This window comes from Crocodylus porosus, unplaced genomic scaffold (genome assembly GCF_001723895.1).
Source record: "Crocodylus porosus isolate Cpor-Errol unplaced genomic scaffold, CroPor_comp1, whole genome shotgun sequence".
NCBI lineage: Eukaryota > Metazoa > Chordata > Crocodylia > Crocodylidae > Crocodylus > Crocodylus porosus.
Window position 1 is genome coordinate 84,751,108 of NW_017728943.1, and position 22,238 is coordinate 84,773,345.

Consider the following 22,238-nt stretch of genomic DNA (forward strand, 5'->3'; position numbering starts at 1 on the left):
TGTAGGTCATGACTGTTCTATTCGCTTATGGAATCTCGAAAGCAAGACCTGCATTCAAGAATTTACTGCTCATCGTAAAAAGTTTGATGAGTCCATTCATGATGTGGCATTCCACCCATCCAAATGTTATATTGCCAGTGCAGGAGCTGATGCCCTAGCTAAGGTCTTTGTATGACATAGTGCTTATCCTCCAGCGCTAGCTTGTATATATCTAACCAGCTGCACAATAGAGAAGAAAGGGGGCAAACATGTCCTACAATTCAGAGAATGTTTGTAATGGTCTAGTTTCTGCAGGGTGCTCTTTTTTTCTAAATTAAGGTATGTTCCAGTTTCTGTGAGCTCAGCTGGTGCTTTGAGCTTGGAAACTCTCTGTTTCAAATATTCCACAAAAGAACAGCTTTTATTTCTGAGGGTGTGAATATTTTCATCCAGGCAGGTCTTGGGTGAAACTCAGTCTATATATTCTCTGTTAATACTGTAGGTTACTGTGGAGGGATGGGCAAGTAAGTAGTAATAGTCTGATAGCCGCACAGAGTAGAGGTGGGGTGGGGGGGGCAGAGTGGGACAAGGGAGGAAGGAAATCCCAGTGTAGTTCTCATTAAGGTCTATACCACATAATGCATCTTGAAAAAATGACCTTTCAAGTTCCCTTTGAAGTACCACAAGAACTTCACTTGTTCATCCCTTCAGCATTAGAGACTAGGTAAAGTTTAGAGAGAATAGCAGATAATTAATCTCAGCCACTGGGCTGCTAGCATAAGGTAAATCTGGTTTAAAAGAAAATTACTAACTTTTAAAAATATTAATGCAGTAATGTTTTGTTAAATCTATTGTTATACATACAGTGGATATTTAGTTTGCAGAAGATTTATACAATTTATTTTTTGAAAGAAAGTGTTAGCAAGTGGCTAGAAGCTTAGCCCTTAGACTAGTCACATTTAACGAGACAGACTAAAACAGTCTGTATACACTGTAATAGTGAATTAACTTATTCAGATTTATAATACTATTTGTTGTTGGAGGTCAGGCACAAGAAATATTCTCATTTTGTTGGGGTTTTTTGCCCATGTTTCAAATCCTTGGCCCTTATTTTTGTTCCTTGTCATGTGCAAGAAATAACAAACTCCCCAAGCCATCTCTAGTACTGTTTAATAAATAAGTGTTTATCGTTTCCCTTCCTGATACTTTAATGACCAGAGTGGCAAGTTATGACTGAAATTTATTACTTCATCTTAAGGATAAAGCATTATATGTGGTGTTCTGCCTGAGCCTCTCTCATAGGTTGATGCAATAGGGTGCCCTTACCTTTTTGAAAGATTCTACTATTTCTAGAAATACTCCCTAACTTGGAAACCTGTAGAGTTTTTTTTAACATGTCCACTGTACTGGGCATGTTGTGCCAGTGATCTTTAAAGTATGATTATTGAATGAAAAAATTATTCCATATAAAAGGGCACAGATTTTCTCCCTAGATGTATCCAGAGCTTCCTGTAGACTTGAGTGACAGAAGTAAATTTTTTTAACCAGTTTTACTGTTTATTCCTTCAAAGTCTCAGAGCTGAGAGAGCCAAGTGGGTTCTGTTCTACTGAGCATCATCAGTGAGATTTCATGTTACTAGTCTATCAATTCTGTGAAGGCAGGCATAGCCCTCAAGTGGCATGGAAGGCAAAATGTGTGCTGTATATTCTGTATTGCTCGTGTTGATACGAGGAAAAAAAAGAACTTAAATTGAAGGTTGAATTTGTAAGACTGGAAGTTAGTTAATAAATCTTTCATCTTTTAAACTGACACAATTAAAATAGGAATCATTGAAAGAGACAAAGAAACTATTCCATTTTTAGAGAGACTTTTCAACATGAAACCACAGTCTGCCCAAGTCCCAGAATTTAGATTAACCTCATTGCTTTATGCAGGGTTGATGTAGGCTATTTGGGTTTGCAGGATATTATATTTTATTGCAAAAATACCTGGGGATACCTTTCACTTCTCAGAATACTCAGACATTTGTTTGTGACAGTGTTGTACAATATTTCCATTAAATAAATTTAGAATTTTTAGCACTAAACAGATGACAATGACAATGGTAACTCAGATAATTTAGTTTTTATAATATGTTTTGATTATGGTGAAAAGGGGAAAAGCTGGCTGAAAACTGAGCATTCAATTTTGTGAAAATTCTTCTGTGTACTTGACTCTTGTTTTTTGTGTCATTATTTTATTTCTTTTTGAAAAGAAAATTACAAAAGTTTATTTGAAAAATTCTAAAAGTTATGTATATTATATATGTGTATATATATATTGTAAACATGTATTAAATGTGTCTAGTAAGAGAAGACTACTTTGGATGCATTTTAATGTTTTAATATTAAGAGTTCTCTTGAGTTCGTGTATAAAAAGGATAATGGTATGACTACGAAATGAATGTTGTGCTGTTTGCTTACACAATATAATATGTAGTTAAAGTTGTTTAAAATGCTGTACATAATTAATTGGCCAGCATGCTTGATTTTAAAGACTGTTGTTCTGATTACAATTGGAATGTAAGAAATGGCTGTTAAAATGTGAATTGAAAGATGTTCCATTCTCACTATTGAGCTGTTGCTCAAACTGAAATGAATCTTGAAAAGCTGGCAATAGCTAGAGGATGAGGTGCCTTTTAAAAAAACAAAACAAAACAAAAAAAACAAATGTAGCCTTACAAAGAGGTTGTGAAGTATATATTTTTGTGCTGGTGTAACTGATGTCAGTGTCTCTTTGCTGTACTTGCTCAAGTACTTGTAGAATTGCAGGGTACTGTGCATGAGCCTGTCAGCTCTTCTGAACACCATCATAGAAGTTAAGGATGGAAAAGATGTCTTGGGTTTAGTCATCTGCTTACCAAAGTGGGGTTATAACCGTGTGCGTTTTTAGTAAAGTTTTGACCAGTGAGGTTTTACATATGTCCTGCATTATTAGGCTTTTGTGAATTCCTTTGGAAGGTTCCCAGTGCTCAAAACAGCAGATACCCATAGACTCTTAAGATATTGCTTCCTTAGTTGTCTTTTAGCCGAGTTACAATAGCTTTTTCCTTCTTCTGTCACATGCAAAATCTCTCCAGCCTCTGATCATTTTTATAACTTTTAATGCTGTTTTGGGTGGGAGGAAGGAAGGAAGGGATGTTGCATAATTTTTGTCCTGCCATGGTCATAGCATTCCAGGTGTGAGAGCTAGAGCCAGTACCAGAAGAGGCTCTGTTAACTTTCCTTTTTTCTTTGTGGTTCTTTTGCTTAGGCAGACTAAAACAGTTGGCCTTCTTGCCAGTGTAGCCAGTCTAATTTACCATTTGCTGTCTGTGTTCAGCGTTGCTGCCTCCTAGGTTTCTTTTTCATTTTCCATGTATGTTTTGCAGTTTTCCCCCTCCCCCCCTCAATGGATCCACCTTCAGAGTTTTGATATTAATCTAATGTTGTTGTTTTTATTTTGATCCATGTTTATAGTCCTTCTGGGCCACTTAATATTTTTCTCTGTACCCTAATATGTGCAGCTTTTCTCAATTAAATACAGTTGATAAAATTAATATTCTAAAATATCTAATGTGAATATTGGACCCAAAACATATCCTTGTGCTCAAAATTTGCATACAGTTTGTTATATTACTTTTCACCATTACTTTGTTTGATTCACATGACACATTTTTTAAGGTTAATTCTTAGAAATTCTGTGGATAATAACGTGTGCTACTTATTTTAGTAAAGTCCAATTGAAAAGAAAAAAATTTAGTTCCTTTACCAAATGTAAATAATCCATTAGGTTTAAACATTGTCCTACTTCACTTCCCGTTTACAAGGGTAACTCGTGCTTTTGTGTGTTTGATTTGCCTAAAAATCCTTTCTTTCACAAAATGTGATGGACTCATTTGACATATACCCTGAATTAAATATTGTGGAAAATCTTCCATTCACTTCTAAAGTACCAGAGTCTATTTTATGTTTTGTGCCAGAGACAAACCTCTGTGACATACCAAGTAAAATCCTAAATAGTATTAAAAATATCTCTAGTCTTTTTATAGTAAAAGGTTGCCTTTGATTTTATTTTTAGATAAAAATGGGGAGTTTAATTTAATAAGAATACACATTAGGAAGAGCTCTTCTAAATTTTAATTCCTCTTACTGTAGCTGTCCTTAGGGTACAGTATGTGACATTATTTTAGTCACAAGAAAAGTATTCCCTAGCATAATATATTTGACTCTAAGCATGTAATGTTCAGTATTGAGCTTTGCAGTCAAACCATAAGCCTGATTTTCAGGGCTGTAAATTCCAAATAAATAGAAACTTGTCTTTTTCAATTAAAAAAAGAAAGTAATTCCACACTACCTCTACTATTACCAGTGTATAGTCAGCATATGTTTTTTCACACTTTTTCCACAGTTCTCAGGAGTTTTTGCCACCGGGGAAAAAGCAGGAATTTAGTAGGAATCAGGAATTTGAATATTGTGTATTTATTTTACAGTAATTATGTCATTTTTTGATAGGCATGTTGGATCACAGATGAGTTTTAGCTCAACCCAAAGAAAAACAAAAAATTCCTAATTGGCATAAACATCATTTTGCACACTTCTTTTCATGCACTTTCAAAAAAAAAAAAAGGGGGGGTTTTGGAAATAATGCCAGTCAGTGCTTGGTGATGTGTGTTGGACGCTGGTTTGAAGCGTTTGCTGATACGTTTTGTTTTGCCGCAACAGGTAAATCCCAGGAGATCAAATTTTCAAACTTTTTGTGGCCAGTATTAGACTGGAAGATGGGGCATTGTTTAGGTGCTTAAATACAAATTTTTAGAGAGAGATTTGAAAATGGTCCCAGAGTAGTGTGTGAATGTGGACCCTAAATGAACATGGCAATGCCCTTCTTGGACTCTGATGTCCAAGGGTCAAGATTTGAACTGGACGCCAGTAAGTAATGTGGCGTTATTGGAGAAGATGCTTTCTAAATGCACCTTTTTGTTTCAAGGCATATTGTTGTTGGTCATTTGGCTTGACCGGACATAATTGACCAAATTATTCATTGGACTATGATAATAGAGAAGATTAGATCAAGAGGTGAAATTTTAGCATTGACTTGCTGTGTGTCACTTTGGGTTAGGTGGAATTATGAAGGCTTGAAGCCAATTCCAAATTTGACCTGAAGACACTGGAAACAATAGCTAGAAAGAACTTGTTAATGTTAGAACTTTGAGATTCTCTGTGATTCAATTACCCATATTTTATAATGCTTCCTGCTTTAAATTCCAAAATTATCAAAGTAAAATTATATTTGTTCAGATTTGAAACTATACCATTAAACAGAGGTAGCAAGAAATCTTATGTATGTTTGTAATTTAAATTTTAAAAATAAAACTTGATATTGTTCTTTTTTTTTATGTTGGAAAGCCCAATGCTGCGGTGGCTGACACACATCAGACACTTCAGCAGGACTGCTTATGCTTTCAGTCTAACGCATGTAAAACTTTTCAGGATCAAATCAGGCCTTAAACTTTTGTTTTGTTAGAATTGGATCTTAATCTGAAGGAGGCAGTGCAAGGCAGGCTTTCAACCATCGTTCTGAATTTCCATTGTTTTCTGCATTTTTATCAAAATCTGTGTTACATAAAAGATTATGGTATTTTCCATTTATTTCCCATTCCATAAAAATATATGCAGAGTCAAACATGTAAGGCTAGCTTTAAAATATAGCTGGTCTATTTCCTAGTGCAGCTCATGTGTAATATACAAATATTTTACTCGTTTTACTACGTTTCTATTTCATGAAATGTGAATGAGAATTCCAAGTAATTTCATTAATCAATTACAGACATATATATTCCAGTTTTTTGATCTGTGACGTGAAATTGTTCATTAAAATGATGAAAATAAGGAATTTATGGAAATAACTGTAAAAGCACTCACCTGTCTATAATGCAGCATTTAAAAATGCATTCTAAAACTTGGGGGTGCTAATTAGAAAATAAATTAGACCACAACTACCAAAAATGGAGAAATTGAATGATGAAATGAAAACACCCACATGCGTATACACTGTACCAACTATGGAAAGTATATGTGACATGGCTAGTTCACTTTCTCTCTCAAACCTGTAGGCATGGTAAACTTCAAAGTTTATAGCTCTTATAGCTCCCTGTGTTGATTTTCAGGGAATAGATTTGTAATGAGACTTCTGAGAACCTGTTAATAGATTTCACCTTGCAGAGGAGCACTATTAGTGATTAAAAAATCACCTTTAATCTCCTAGTCTTAACCCTTAACTAGTAAGCTACTATTCAGTGGGTGTGTCTACAAATGTAACTAATTTAAAGCAATCCATTCCAGAGCAGTTTGAGCTGGAGTAAATTACTCCTGGGCACAGCATTCACACGTGCACCCAGGACTGCTGCAATTTGAGCCAGGGCAGAGCAGGTTATGCCATGGTCACTTCTTCCCTGCTCTGCCCTGGGCTCTGAGTGGTGGCACTGGGGATGAAGGGGCTGGTTGAGGCATGAGGATGCTGAAAGTGTGGAGTCATGTGGCTTGGTGGCAAGGACGAGTCCGCTGGCTGGGCTAACCAAGCACAGTTTACACCCATGGCCAGCATCTACACATGCATTTAATTGCAATTAACTACTCTGTCATAAGATAGTACTGTCCCCAACCATCCCTGACAGTACTATCTTATGGCAGTGTTAATTACTTTACTGCAGCCTAACTAACTGTGACACATGTAGACAGTGACATTTTACTCGGCAACTGGTAAGTCTACTCCACAGAGAAGCGCGTGTGTAGATGCAGCCAGTGAGATTGACTGATTGTGGAAAGGGAGCAAACAACATTTTACCATCAGGCTACATGTGGGAACTAGAAAAATAGTTGCTAGAGTAGAACAACATTTTGAAGGGTGATCTTATGTGAAATAGAACAAAGAAGTGAAATTTAGGATGGTATAAGGGAAAAAACAGGACATGAGTCAGCTCTCTAGTCCTTGTATAATGGTCCATACTCAGACAGCTACTCCTATTTCACCAGTGGGACTGTTCCTGTGAAATCAATCCCTCTGTTTGCCCATGATGACTTTCCCCTGTTAACTAACATATCTATCGTCCTGAGTATTCACCTTTCTGTATTCTTGGGTTAGCCTCCCCTCCCCTTTATAAAATACATGTTTATGGACTAATAACATCTCTTCAATGTCAGATGTCCTGTTTTGAAGGTTGAATTGCGTTGGATAATAATGGCAGCCTGATTTTGTTTGGTCTGTCTGTCTGGAACTTATGAAATACTATACCATGTAAGACCTCACTTTGAGCATCTTATTTCAGTTGCAGTGATGCAAATGATGTAAATTGGGTTTATGTAGCTCATGATTAACATAGCTATTTGGTAAAAGAGATGTAGATCTCTAATTGAGCTAGTGTGTGTTTTTTGGTTTTTAAACTAGTTTGCCTTTGTCTCCACTGCCAAGCCATGTAGTGCCCCAGTAAGAACAAGAAAATGTGGTTTTTTTAATATGTTCAGTGCCCTGTGTTGACAAGGCATGAAAGTCCTGTTTGCTTTCATTCAGTTTGAATCACAGACTCCCAAAATTACTTGCACTCTGTTTTGAAAAGGCTGTGGTCCTAGCACCAAAGTATTAAGCTGGAAAGCTAAGAGGTACACAGCTGGATTTATACTTTTCTAGAACGGACAGGAGAAGTTTTGCCAAACCAAATACCTTCATTACTTTCATGGATTACTTATGAAAAGCAGCCAAAAATATTGTATAAGTGATAACTGATGGACTTTTGGCTATCTTATCATTTTTTTTCTTTATTGTAACTGATTTAAATCATGGCAATTGAATGTAGCTTGTTTTCAGATTGACTCCCAAAATTGTTGTTTTGGGCATTTACAAGAAAAGCAAGCACATTTCAGAGGCCATCACATTTGCGCTAATAGTCTGGGGCAACTTTCATTTGAAAATGTAAAATGAGCATGTTGGCAAATAATACCTTGTAGCTTTGGAGACCAAGTGAACTGAAAAGGAGTCCTATATTATTTTCAATGGCTTCCTTAAAACTGGCATCTAAGCAAGCTGTAGGAGATAGACGGCATAATATAGCCATTGTTCATGTGGCACCATATTTTTTATTAACCACTGGTGAAATCCAGACTGTTGTCAGCATATACAGCACCCACAATGCATTTTATGTAAGTACATTCACTTGACTTTGAGAGAGATTGTCAGATTAAAAAAACTTTCAGACATATATTTCTTTGCCTATGGAACTAATGAGTCTCATAACTTAAAAAACAAGCAATTTTAAGGCTGTGATTTGCTTGTAAACATGAATGTAGCAGCCTCTTATTTTGATTTGTTTACTTTTTAGTTTTCTCCTAAAATAAAGTTAAGTTCAAGACCAGCACTTCCTCACAGTGCCCTTTTAGGTTATTGTTGGTAAACGTAATATACAGGCCACCAAAACCACACTTTTAGTGATGAAATTTTGGGTCGCTTCCCCCAACAAATATATTAGAAATAAATGGGTACCTATCATCAAGAGTGACATGCTAACTCATCCCTGAAAACAAAGGGAATTTAGGTTGAGTTCACATGAATTTGTGTATTTTATGTTGCAACCGGTTTTGAGTGACTACTTTTGAAACAGTGTCTGACTTCAAGTGTTTTGCAAAGTAATGGCTCAGGTGGAAAATACCTGCTTACTGAGTAATATTGCCTGCTTGCCAGTTTGTGTCTGTGGTTCAGTATGAGATTGTTGTAAAAATTTTCTAAGCATAGTAATTTGATTGTGTTACAAGCTACTGTTTCACAAAAGTTAATGTTATTTTAAGTCGCACATTCCTTTCTTTTCTTTTCTTTTTAAATAAATGCAAAGGAACTATTTCTCCCAGGAACAAGACTGATGCAGATGTTTTAATTTCAGGAAGGTTTGTTTGCATTCATAAAGTTGGGTTGGGAAAGCTAATGACTCGTTTTAATCTTTAAACTGTTGAGAAGATTTTATCATGTAGTAAATTCAAAATAGTTGTTAGAATGAAAGTATTCTATTATCAGGGTAAAATTTTAATATTTGTTTAGTAATTCAGTATTTATGAATATTAGATTTAGATGTATAAAACTGCAAAGTTAGAAATTGGGGTAATGGTCATTTAAAGAAATGCTGGTATTCTTTTGGGGCTCTTCTGAATTTTCCCCTTTTATGAATTGCAGTGAAACTGCTGTTTGTGGAACTTCTTGGGTAGATTGTATTTAAAGTCACATTCACTTGCCTGATAAGCCAAATAAATATTTTGTCATTAAAATTTATATAAAACTGCGTATATTAGTGTGTAATTTTAAAATGAGACAACACTGAGGTAACCGTGCAGGTACTTGTATTGCTCTGGCAATAGTGAAGTGGAATCTTTGTATGCTGTACCCACATTCTGTGCTGAGCAAAATCACTTGGACTTCCAGAATTAAACAATGGTTTTTAAGAGCAGCTTTATTTAATGTTACAGCAGCAAGTAAATTTCATTTGTATCATATAATTATGTAAATTGGGTGCTAATAAATACTATTTTTCAACGTTTGGTACTGTGTCTATAATTCTGCTTTATTACTTTAAAAAACATGCAGGTATGTTGTTGTCAGTGAGCCAGACTGGAGGGCCACACTGGAAGAGCAAGTACATGCATAGGTTTAGTCTACAATGGCATGTGCTGCTTTAAAGGAAAAGGTAGATTACATTTTCCTTTCCTGGCTAGCATATAATCAACCTTAATATTTATGCTTAATACTTTGTGTACATTCTTCCCTTGCTATGTGCTTTCTTACATATATTCCATCTTAATACCTGTGGCATCTTGCATTATACTGTGTAGTTTTTACTCACACTTCGCCCACTGTATTCAATGGGAATTACGCAAATATGTATTCAAGCACGGTAAGTTACCTTTGTGGGACACATGCCATGGATGGTTGGCACATCTAAATGAGCATGAATATGGCTTTTCTAATGCACATTAAATTTAGTACCTCAAATATGAGATATTAAATTAATGCACATTAGGTTGCACGTTAGCATAATATGGGTTTTTTAGGTGATACTTTAATGTGCAGTAGAATAGGTGACTGCACATTAAAGCGCATGTGTAAATGTGCCCAGTAATTGCAACAAACAATGCATTTGACCTTGCCATCTCTAATGAACATAGCAGCTTGTCTGAAGCTGGAAAAGCTGATAGAGAATGACAGACAGTAGTCATAGGGCGTGTCTACATGTCACCCTGTCTCTAGCGACATACTAGAGATGTACAACATGCTACGGCAATGCAAGTATCATGTGAGTCTACATGTGACCAGCAGCTACTTCGCTGTAGCAGTATGCTCCCCAATTTTAACGCATGCTTCAATGAAGTAGCAGATAAAACTAACCATGCACCATGCCAAAACCTTAAAACTAACCGTTCCAAAAGCAAGTACTAGAGCACAGTGCAGTAACAATGTTGCCATAGGGTGATATTAGACATACCCATGCTGCTGTTGTAGACTGCTAGAAAAAGAAGTGGGCAGTTCTCTGTTAGCTGTGCTTCACAACTTTCTGTGAAGTCTATAATTTTTATGTTCAGTAAAGTCTATCTTCTGAAGGTATTGTGTATGTTTCCTTTGAGGATAAGGATTGGGTGGTCAGAGATGATGGAATGGTGATATAGAAAAATGGTTCTCTCTGGTGACAAGGTTTTTCTGTTAATCTTTTTTTAGGTGCAACATTCTGTTAGACTCATTCTGTAGCATAATGGGCGCATCTACACACACTTTACTGTGGAGTAGGCTAAATAGCTCTGCAGTAAAGCGTCATTGTCTACACGTGCACTTGTGTTAGGGTGCAGTAAATTAACTCAGCTGTAAGAGAGTACTGTTAGGGACAGTATTATGGTGGAGCAAGTAACCACTGAAATGCACATGTAGACAGTGACGGGCTGACTGGGGCATGAGGGTGCTAAAGTGTAGGGCTGCCTGTTGCCTAGTCCACACTAGCACCCTTGTGCCCCAACCAGTTCCTCTAACACCTGATGCCACTGTCCAGAGCCTAGGGCTGACTTCCCATGCCCCCTACCAGCTCGAGGCTCCTCTGCCCCAACTCAAATTGCTGCTATCCCAGGCACACGTGCAGACATTGCACCTGGGAGCAGTTTATTCTGACTCAAAGTGCTCCAGAGCTTATTTCTTTGCATTAATTGCACATGTAGATGCACCCAATACTACTTTGGTTTCACCTACTTTAGTTACTGTAAAGCTGTCTGGCAGGACCCATGCTGTATTGGGATGGGCCTCAGTAGGTTTTCATGGTTTTGTGGTGGTGTTGATCATGGTGGCAATAGAAGTATCAACAGTTTTTGTATTTGGCATTCTGGAAAGATCTGAATCTGTTTGGTGTGTGTTGGTTTGCAGGGACGGTGTTTTTAATGACCTTGGTGCAATCTGTTGGGGTGCAGATGTTTGAACACTGGGTGTGGGGACTGGGGAAAATGGCAGTCATCTCATTTAACATACGACTTCATGGAAGACGCTCAAAACAATGGTGTATAAAGACAGAACAGGAACCTACATAAAACTGGAAACCATTAATTTGTTATTGAGTCCATCCAGCTTTCCCTGTGCTTAGAGCTGGTTGTCTCTGTTCTGTGGGTGAGAGAAAAGGTCCTGTTAACCAATCCCCGCCCTCCTCATCCCCTGTCTTGCAGGAACATGGGAATTATCAGCTCAGAACAAAAGCAAGTCCTGCCCAATATCCTTTTTTCCAATGGTGACCTGCTATTGGACCCTGCAAAGAAAAGTGTAAAATATTTAGTAATAACTTGTCCACACAGGCAAGTTTCTCCTAAATGTTCTGAAGAGTTAGCTTATGAACTGACCTTGAAGTTTATACTGCTTATAAGCTGCTAAAATGAAGATGGTCTTACCGGCAATAATGGCCAAACCTAAAGGTGCACTGAACATTTTATTCTATTCAAATATTATGAAATAAAAGGTATGGAAATTAACAAAAAATCATCTTGAGACCTCTTGGATGATAAAAATTAACCCTGAGTTTATTAGAACTCAGAAATGTGAACATACATTCGTACCTAAGTGACCTGTCAAAGAAAGTTAGTCCTCTACAGTCTGGGAGTTTTAAGAATGGAGATGAGAATAGTTGATTCATTTTGTTCAGAAATGAGATAATGCTCATAGGTCTTTTAATAGCTTTTCTTTGCCTACCAGTAATAGTGAACTTGTTCTTGCAGAGAGAGTGCATCATATAGTTTAAGATAATACACAACATGAAATCTGCTTTTCCTATTCAGGATGTCAAGATAACATTTCTGATTTTTTTTTCTTCAGTTTAGATTGGCCAATAGATTGTCTGAATGTGGTGATCCATGTATTAGTGGTGTCAAGAAGGACTTATTAATAAGTGTAACTTATTTCAAAGCCTTCTCTAAATATAAAGAATATGCAATAGGAGCTGAAGCTGGAAAGGGGAAAAAGGAGAAAATAATTGGCCTGCCTGTCAGGAGAATAAGAGTAGCAGGAGTTTGAAGAAGCCTCTTCTGTGGATTCCTGAAATGAAACATGGAAGAGAACTGGGGAGCTGGAAAGCCTCCATCTTGAAGTCATGCAGTCACTTACGGCAACTGCACTCGCACAAAACAGCAGGTGCAGCTTGACAGCAGCCAGGGAACAAGTGGTGCCTGCTGGTTGAAGAGGGAACCTCTGACCAAGCAGTGGGGCTTGCAGTTGAACAGCTCCCTAGTTGCTTTTGGACCCATGCAGAATGACTGTTGAAAAATCACACAAAACCCAAAAGAGATCATGAAGACTTGGACCCCAGGCTACCCAAAGTAGATGATGCATCAGTTGTTCTCAACCTGGCACACAACAAAGATCTCTTCCCTCTACCTGATATCCCTGTGCCAGGTATGTATCTTCTCACTGTAATGAGGGGCATCCTGCAGGGCCAACTTCAGTGCAACAGTCTGTTCTCTGTTGTCTGAGCTGTAAGTGGTTAACATGGGCACAGGCCTGCAGGCTTTGTGGCTAAATCAGCCTTCCTGTCTAGACCCAGCATGGCACCCACCACACTTTCTGGTCTTAAAATTAAAACATGTTGTCCAGTTAGTGTCATTCTCAGGGGTTCTTTACCTGGACTAAAGGATTTCAACCCATTCTACTTGATCCCTTCTTGGAAGTGGTGGCTTTTTAAATAAGGTTTCCGTGTTTGAATTCTGCTCTGTAGCATTTCTATCAAGTGTTCTCTCAAGTCCAGGAAAGAAGACAGATATCAGGTAAGCATAACTGGACTTGACACCTCTGTGTAGTATGTATGAAGAGTGTACTCTCTTCTTAGAACAAAGCGCACATGCCTCAAGGACTTGCAGCAGTGGGTTTATAGCTAGGCCTCACGTGTCTCTGTACAGTTGGTAAAATTCAGTTTGGGATCTGCTTGTTATCCATGTCGTTTCTAAATATTCTGGAAAATGCTGTGAATGGCTGCTCTGGGAATTGTTCCAGCCTTTAACATCTACTCTGAGTCGACTCAGAGAAAGCAAATGTGACATCACATCTATATGCATAAGGGATGTTTTCTATTACAAGGAAGAGCTGTGCAGCTCGTGGCTCAGGAAGTTCTCCCTTCAGTTCAGCTTTTTTTTTGGAGCTGAAAGATGAGCTAAATCCACAAAACATAGTTAACATTTAGGCAGTTAGGTCTAAAATTGCAAACATCCAAAGCCACTTTCCACTACAGCTCATTATTTAGAGCACTGACCCACAATGTGGAGTTCAAACCCACTTTTGTCTTCTCCCAGAAGGGTGTCCATATTACCAGTCTCCAGGCTATTCTGCATTGCAGGCACTTTCCTCCTCCTCCTCCTGCACTGTTCTGTGTGGAGTCGTTCACTAGGCAAGAGCGTAAGTCAAAGTATCCCACCTTTATGTAAGACATCCCCTTCCCCGCCTCCTCCCTTTTCCTAGTCCCACTTTTGTGTTTGTGATGACCGGGTATCCTAGTTTCTCTGTTTAAAAATCCCAAGTTCTCCTGATTTTTAAAGCCCCCCAAGATCCACATTTTTCTGTGATTAAAGTGAAACACCACTATATATATATGTATATATATATGTGTGTGTATATATATGTATATATATATGTGTGTGTATATATATGTGTATCAGTTGAACACAATGTTTTATTGATACATTTACTATTTTAAAGCAATTTGGAAGTCTACCACTGCCTCAGTTGTAATAAAATACGTTCTATATACCTATATATTTTGGTGTTTGATTTGGGTGGGTTTTTTCATAGGAAATCGGAGCTCCCTCTACCCCCCTTCACTCACTAAGATGTGGGTCTAGCTGCAGCTCTCCTCCCTGCTGCTTTGTGGTGCTGAACAGCCCTAAAATGCCGGTGCCCTGTCTCTGTCCATGCCAGTACTCCTCCCTCCCAGCCCACCGTTCCCCACCCCCCCAGCCCTGCTGGTGCCTCTCTCTCCCAATCTGCTGCCTCCAGGCCCCCAGTGTGTGGGGAACAGGGTGTGCAGGCACAAATGACAAGTTGGGTGGTGGGGTGGGGAGATGAGTGCCACCGCAGATATCTGCTCCCACAATGGGGCACAGGCAGTGCTGCAGTCTGACCAGACCAGCTCTGGGAGGAGCCACCTCCGAGCCCAGCAGGACCTGGCATGGGAGGGAGCAGTGTACCACCATGGCTGCCAAGGTGAGGTGCCTCCTGCCTGCCAAGCAGCAGTGGGGAGCACAACTGCACTACCATCACACCTCACCATGGCAGCCATGGCAGTGTGGTGCTCCTTCCTGCACCAGGTCTTACCCGCTGTGCTGCAGAGCTGGTTTAGTCAGGCTCCAGCCCTGCAACCCTGTAGTACAGAAATCTGGGGGGCATGTCCCCCCCCATGTGTTGCCTGTGCCCCCTGCCTCCCAGTGTTGCCTGTGGGTGCTGCCTCCACCCATAGACTTGCCTGCTGGGAGCTGCAGAAGCTGCTGTCCTCCACACAGCCTGGCTGCCATGCATGTGCCACTGCCTGACTGTGGCACCTTTGCAGTGTCCTGCTCCCCCGCAGCCTGAAGCAGCCCCTTGCAGGCTGGAACTCTGCCAGCCTGCTAGGGGCAACTCGCAGCTTCCTGCATTTTTCTCCTTTAGAGGAGAAAATCCATGTTTTTCTGTGGCAAAGAGGAAACCCAGATCCCCCTCACTCTCCCTCTCTAGCAGGGAGGAGGATGGTGCCCCCATGTGACTTAGGATGTGGCATGGAAAGTGAACTCCTGATCTCTTGCCTAGCCCATGTATTGAAACCACAGATGCAATGAAGGAGCTGCAGCAGCTCCATAACCACCATTTTTAACAGAAAGGGCTTACGCACGTAGCTGCAGGAGAGAGAGAGTTCAGACCTAGGGGTGTTAGAGGGCAGCTCCAAGCCTGGGGCAGCTCTCACACATGGGGCTGTGCTATTTGCCATGCAGGTAGCAGCAGTACAGTCAACCCCCAGCAAAGTCTGAGAGAGACTTTGAATCTAACCCAAGCTGTGGCTCCTGCTACAGGAGCAAGGTGCCTAAAACAAAAATGCTACAATGCTGAAGGATGACTTCCAAATCCTTGAATGGGTTTAGCCCTAAATCTCTAATCCCACCACCTACACAGGTTCAAAATGTATCTGGTAATTATCAGCATACACGGCATATTGATTTCATTCCTAAAAGGGGTCAAATATGCCAGAGCTGCCTGTCTGCCTGGTTTAACAATAGGGAGGGTGTTTGGCTGACTAGCACAGAAGTGTTTCTACTCAAGGTCTGCTTAATCCTGAGCCTTCACAGGATGTTTCTCTGATTCTTTGGCATCATGTAAAAATGTCTTATTGTTGCCCTTTGCTGCTGCTTAAATTATTGCTCTGCTAGTTTATACTGTTGGGTGCACAGTTTTCAGCATTTGATGTAATTTATCTGAGTACATTAAACATGAAAGTTCAAAAATCTTTTGATGATAATACCTTGGCTCCTACTGAACTTCACAGATTAGATATAGGAAAGACCTGTTTCCATTTTAAAAACTAAATTGCAACAGCAATGTTTGGTTATCCATTTTCTGGAGAAAATGTAAATCTCAAATATATGAGACAACATGAACTGCACTTCTTTTGGGGTTTCTTTATTGCAAAAGGTTTAGCAACTTGTATTATGAAAAGCTCTTTAGATAGCCCCTGTGTTACAAAAGGAGCTCTGCTTCCTTCTCTAACAAATATACAAGGACAAAAACTTAAGATGTACATGTTATCCCATATTTTACCAAAATATTCTTTCCAAGGCTTTTTAGTACATGAACTATCTATTTTGGATGCTGTCAACAGGTAAAATAGAAAATACAATAGTACATTTGGCATTGGGTCCATGCATTATATTTCCCCTGGTGGTTAGCAGTAGTGTTAATCCTTGTAGAATATGCCCTTTAAACCCTTTACATTTGCTATATTTATTAAAAGGATATCAACATTGAGGTATTCTTAATATTCAAATCCTTTTCACTTTTCTGGATCTGGCAACCTAACAAACCATATGCCAAAATCCATATGTCATTCAGTCATCATAGAGAATAATTTTTCAACAGAGCTAAGCCACCAAAAATTCCAACCCAACCCAACCCAATCCAAACCCTTAAGTTCCTTTTAAGATCAACTTTGCATGTTTGAAAAGAGGATGGCATGGCCACGACTGCTACTTGTAAGAACACATTTTAAAACTCTTGTGATAAATGCTTAAGAGGTTGCTATTCTTAAGATTAAAATGTGCAAAGGAATGAGTATATCTCCTAAGCATGCAAACAGACCTAATTATTATGCCCTAACTTCTCTGGTATTTGTGCTGTTAACAGAGAAGAAGTGCTCAACTTGGAAGTATCTTAGTATCTACTCTGTTGATAGAGTACATTCTGTTTTGAACTAAATATGCAGTGACATTTTGCTGCATTGAAACATAACCTGTAATATGAAGAGTAGCTGAGAAGCTAAAACACAAAGCTAAATATGTCCTTTCCTTAGTCATTTAGGATTCTCAGCCAGCCTTTAAGAAGGGAAAAGAGCTTTTCAACAAGTAAAACTGGTAACTGGTCCACACTTCTCTTACTCAGTTTTGAGTCTTGAGTTTTGTCTAGCCATATAAGCTTCTTTAGTGTGTCAGCAGCAACACTGAAGATTTGAAGAAGGGGGGGGGGATTCTGCTGCTCTGATTTAAGATTTTGCCTTATCACTAATTTTTTATTGTTACTTTTAAGGCAGGAGGAAGACACTGCAAGACTCAAACCTTTTACCACTAACTTCCACATCTTTTATCCATCTGCAGTGACCCTTATGCCTCCTATCTGTGATACTGAATTAAATGAATTGGAATGAATTAAATGAGTAGAATGAAATACATTTCTGCCAGAAGAGAGAGGGATTTGACTATTCCCAAAGTAATACAACTGTTCCTCCTAATAAGACTACCAGTTATAAAATTAAACAGATTTGTAGCAGTTGTACTACCCAGATTGATTTTTGTATCGCTCATTGTGGGATTTTTTTAACTGTAGCCCAATTCTTTAATTGTAGCCCAACATTTTCAAACCTGGATTTCTCCTTAGCTATTCATTTACTTTAATTAACATGTTTGCACAAGGAGGTTTTTAAGATAGCAGATAATTTATTTATGCACAGGACAGGGACTGTAAAAGTTGTGATGTGCAAATACACTCAGAATTGATATTTCAACCATTTCTATTTTAGTGTGCTGCAATGCCTAGAGATATTTGCCTCCCACAAGCTTCTGCAGTGCACGAAGCTAGACACTATTGCTTGCTCTCAGCCCACGTTTACTTCTTTCTGTCCATAAATTGTGAATAATGAACTTGTTCTCTCAAGTTCTACTGAGTGGAAAAACAGATAACAACTGCACTTCCTAATTAAAGCATAATTCTTCCAAGCCTCTCCCTAATGTGTCACCCCAGCGTTGTTTCTTGGTGATGATTTATCATGCCTTTTTCAATAAGGAGCTGGCCACCTATAGCTGGTATGGTCAAAAGCAGTGCAATACATATGCTATGAGCCAGAGAATATATAGTACTCAACCTTAAGTACTATGTATACAGAATGGCTCCAACACTGGAACTCTTGTTTCTGCCAGTATTTACAAAAAAACAATAACCCACTAAAATAACATCCCTCAAATCCTTAGCAAAAGCATCCCTTGCTCTTGTTTACTATCCATTCTGCAGATGGAACCAAAATGAAGCAAGCCCGGGTCGTGGTGCAGTGGTCCTCATACTCCCCCTAACCCCCATTTGTGGACTATTTTATAATCAAAACCCTTTCCCTAAAATCTTTTTTCCCAGCCCTTGTTGAAAATACAGAGCTCAGACACCTGGTAAATTACATTAACGTTAGAATAGTGCTGAGACAATGTTAAAAGCAAATGCTATTAGAGAGAAAGTGTGTGTGGTGGGGGGGAGGGGGAGAAGTGGGGGATTTTGTTTACATTTCCAGTGTTTGGTATGTTCATGGTTTGCTCCTTCTCCAACAGTGCTACAGCTTCTGTATGATCAGGAGATATTTAGAGCTGCCATTGTTCTCAGCTGCTCTGATCCATTGTAGTCTGGTTCTTCCCTCCTAACTGATTTGCAAACCTGGTCACTGTGGAATATATATACTTTTTTGAATCTGTCAAATTTCATTAAAAACCCCAAAAACCTGTGTAGAGCTTAAGAGACAGGTGTTCAGGATTTGCTTCTGGAAGTTCAAAGATCTGGACTGGCCAACTAGCAGAAAGCATCAGTGAGAACATTATATGTTTCCCCACTGAAACCAGTATGTTGGGCAATCCCTGGAAGTGCTCTGCAGACCCACAGTAGTTCACACCTCACCACTTGAGAACCACTGGGGAGGGGTAGAGCACTTCTTTAAGGGGGTTCTCCAGCACACAATGGCATGAATCAAATGAGGTTGGGGCTTTGTATTGACAACTGCTTTGCAAACCCTTGTTTTGGAAACACATTTCAAAACCACAAATCTGAATCATGTCCTTTCTTTTCTCAAGGATCCTAACTGTACCTTGCATTTCTCCAGTCAGAACAGAGTTTTGAAGCCCGCAAAAAGGAAAAACATATCAGTCTAGCAGAGCATTACCATGCATAGGGAATAGAGCTGAGATCAACCTTGTTAACACAAAAATGCCAGGGAACTACTCTGCTGGTATATCTTGGACTCATAGCTGGCATTACTTGTATAGCATTCTGTGCATCTTTTGTGAGACACCCAGTGATCCAGCGTTAGTATGATACTGTGCCTGATCTGATCAGTTCCGAGGCTGAGAATTGAACTCTGTACAAATGTTCTGGATGATCTTGGAAACAAATTTGTAGAGGTTGTCAAACTCATCCACAAAGAAGGAGTGCTCTTTATCCGGGTCTGTTGCAATGGCTTCCAATTCATCCTGGGCTGCCCATGCAATTCCTATGGAGTATGCTATGACTCCTGTAAAGAAAGTCAGAGCTTGAGGATAATGTATTTCAAAATAACCTTTGCATTGAAACTAGACAGGTATTGCAAACTGTAATGATAAGGACATAAAAAGGAAGGGCAAGATTCTCTGCTGTCTCTCTTGAAAAACACTAGCCAAAGGTACAACGGAGACTATTTTTATTCCCTCCATCTAAAGTTAATGACTATTTTGCCCCTACTCTCACTCTGTTGCCTAGAATGGAAAATTTGAAAGGGACACCAGAAAGTCATCTATATTGGATTTAATCTGTTCCTGTGACGGAATTGCTCTGTAATTCTTTGGAAACCTACAGCACAGGGATAGAAGAGTGTATTCAGGGTAGAGAGGGAGAAGGAACAAATTGGTCTAAAAAAGTCTTGCACATGGCAAAAAATATTTTAAAATAGCAGACTTTTATAGGTAATTGGTATAGTTCTATGCAAAGTGTGCATTTACTGTAAACTGAAATCAAAAGTAAGCTTATAAACAACACAGCAGCTGGACCTGCCTATGATGTTTTCTTAGAGGTTTCCCCTCCATTTTCTTACCAGGCCCTAGTCTTGATCAGATTTCAGTGGGCCATACTGCAAAGTATGGTGGGCTTTGCAAATCTCCTGATAGTATGTTGTAATAGAAAACTAAGAGCAGAACACTGTTGCCTTTCAGGCACCCAGAGGGCAGTTTTCCAGTTGTGAAGGTGTCACTTAAACACAATTTACAATTCCAGTGCCATGTGGGCATGTAAGCTTCTAACATGTGTGAGAGCATAAGTCCTGAGAAACCAGGATAAAGGTCCTCCCGTGTTCTAGTTCCAATGCCTGAGTAGTTAGGTATTTGCCCAGGAAGCAGGAGACCAAGTTGTTAAGCCCTCCTCTTCATAGGGGAGAGGGTTTGAGCCTGCATCCAAGAACAGTGCTCTAAATACTATGCCACAGGCCAAGAATTAGCTAGTCCCCTATCTAGCCCTGCTCTTTGAGCTGGAATTACTGCAATTCTCATCTGATAAAATGGATGAGAAATTTCTATTTAATAGAGAACAAGGAGCCAAGCTAGAACCTGATCTGCTACTTTCCAGAGTAGTTGCCATCTCACTGGCCCACATATGCGCTAGCTTGCTCTCTTTCTCTTGGCCCTGCACCTTTTTCTTGGCTGTTCTGGGTGGCAGCTTCAAAAGGAGTGCTAGAGAGAGTTCTGGATAATGGTTAACCTGTGGCCTTGTGGTTACAGCACCAATATAGGAAGTTAGAGATATGTATGTTCAAATTCCCTCTGGGTAAAGTGGAAAGGGCCATAACCACTTACATAATGGGGCTAAAATATGGGAGCTGTTTCCCACTCCTCCCATCTAACACCTTCTACTCACAGGTTTCTGCTAGGTAGTTTTGTGATTTACGCATCATCCATGTATGCACATACATACATAGCTGCGTAGCTGCATGCCCAGTGCACAGCCAGCTGTTCACAAAGCACACTCACATATCCATTCAACTGGAGTAATAGAATCATAAGCAATGTGTAATCACCAAAGATAGCACTTATGCAGCTGGACAACTGTTATTTGGGTCCATAAAGTGAAACAGAATTGTGCCTGATGGGTCTTTTCTTGATAAATGTTAAGGTACTATACCAAGGTGGAGTCAATAACCCTGAAGGAAGAGCACTATTTTACCATTTTGATGAGCTGTCATGGCTGGCACCCGGACATCATCATAAGACCTGCCATCGGTAATGAGAATCATTATCTTCCTTTTATTGGGCTTGGATTTGCTGAACAGGTGCTCAGAGGCATAGTTGATGGCTTCTCCAGTGCTGGTCCCGCCACTCCAGTAGTTGATTCTCTTAATGGCATTCAGTACATCTTGCTTAGTGCTGTACTTATCAAAACCAAACTCCAGCCTCTGCTCATATGTGTACTGCACAGCTCCAATCCGGGTGTCGGTGTCTGAAATCTCAAATTCCTTGCTTATGTTGGCCACAAATTGGAGAAGAGTGCGAAAGTTGCCAGTGCCAACACTGCTGGACCCATCTATTACAAATCCAATGTCAGCTGAATTTAGACAGGTCTTACTGCAAGCCAGTCGATCGGTGTCACAGACCCGCTTCACCAAGAGCTGGACTACCTTATGTAGGCTAAACCAGCTTGGTACATTAATGGAATAGAAGCCATTTGTTCTACATACAGCCTGGAGAGAGAGGCAAAAGTAACAGAGCATTCATCAACCATTATAAGGATTTAGTTTAATTTCACTATGTTTCTTGGGAGGGGGTGTCAAAATAATCATTTACATTCAGCTAAAGCATTAGCTTTCCTACCCCTTTTAGTTACAGAGCATGTGATGGAACTATCAAAATTATCTCAACTGGATAAATTCAGTCTGAAATGTTACCACCCACTGCATATGGTGGGGAGGAGTTATGAACAGGTTCTGGAGTACTTAGTCTAAATCTTGCACACAATGCCAAAACTACAGATTTCTTTCAGACAGGTGTCTTCACTTAATTGCTGCCGCTTCACTGTGGGAATGTGTCTTTGTTGGATTTCTGTATTTGTCTGGCAATGACTCTCTACATCCTTTCTTCTCTGTTTCAACATAAATGGAGGCTCCGTTACATTTCAACCCTGCAAACAGCCTAGTTCCTCCGAGTCAAGCTGCAGTGCTTTGGGTTCATGTCATCTCAACCACAAGAGAGGA

General features: G+C 39.4%; 2 protein-coding genes across 10 annotated transcripts in view; one reads left to right on the top strand and one right to left on the bottom strand.

The window, feature by feature from the left end:
• The window catches only part of STRN (striatin), a 74,912-nt gene extending 65,336 nt beyond the window's left edge, over positions 1–9,576 (top strand). For all 3 annotated transcript variants that reach the window (XM_019549735.1, XM_019549736.1, XM_019549737.1), the window contains one exon: positions 6–9,576. In XM_019549735.1, the coding sequence (XP_019405280.1) occupies positions 6–175 (170 nt within the window). In that variant the 3' untranslated portion in view covers positions 176–9,576. The remainder of the gene's footprint in view (positions 1–5) is intronic.
• Positions 8,224–22,238, bottom strand: part of VIT (vitrin) — a 117,424-nt gene continuing 103,409 nt past the window's right edge. For 4 of the 7 annotated variants that reach the window (XM_019549734.1, XM_019549732.1, XM_019549731.1 and 1 more), the window contains 2 exons: positions 21,191–21,728; positions 16,166–19,538 (listed from right to left, as the gene is read on the bottom strand). In XM_019549734.1, the coding sequence (XP_019405279.1) occupies positions 19,360–19,538; positions 21,191–21,728 (717 nt within the window). In that variant the 3' untranslated portion in view covers positions 16,166–19,359. Of the gene's footprint in view, positions 8,241–16,165; positions 19,539–21,190; positions 21,729–22,238 lie in introns of those variants that run through there. The other 3 variants (XM_019549733.1, XM_019549730.1, XR_002103661.1) reach the window with 2 other exon arrangements.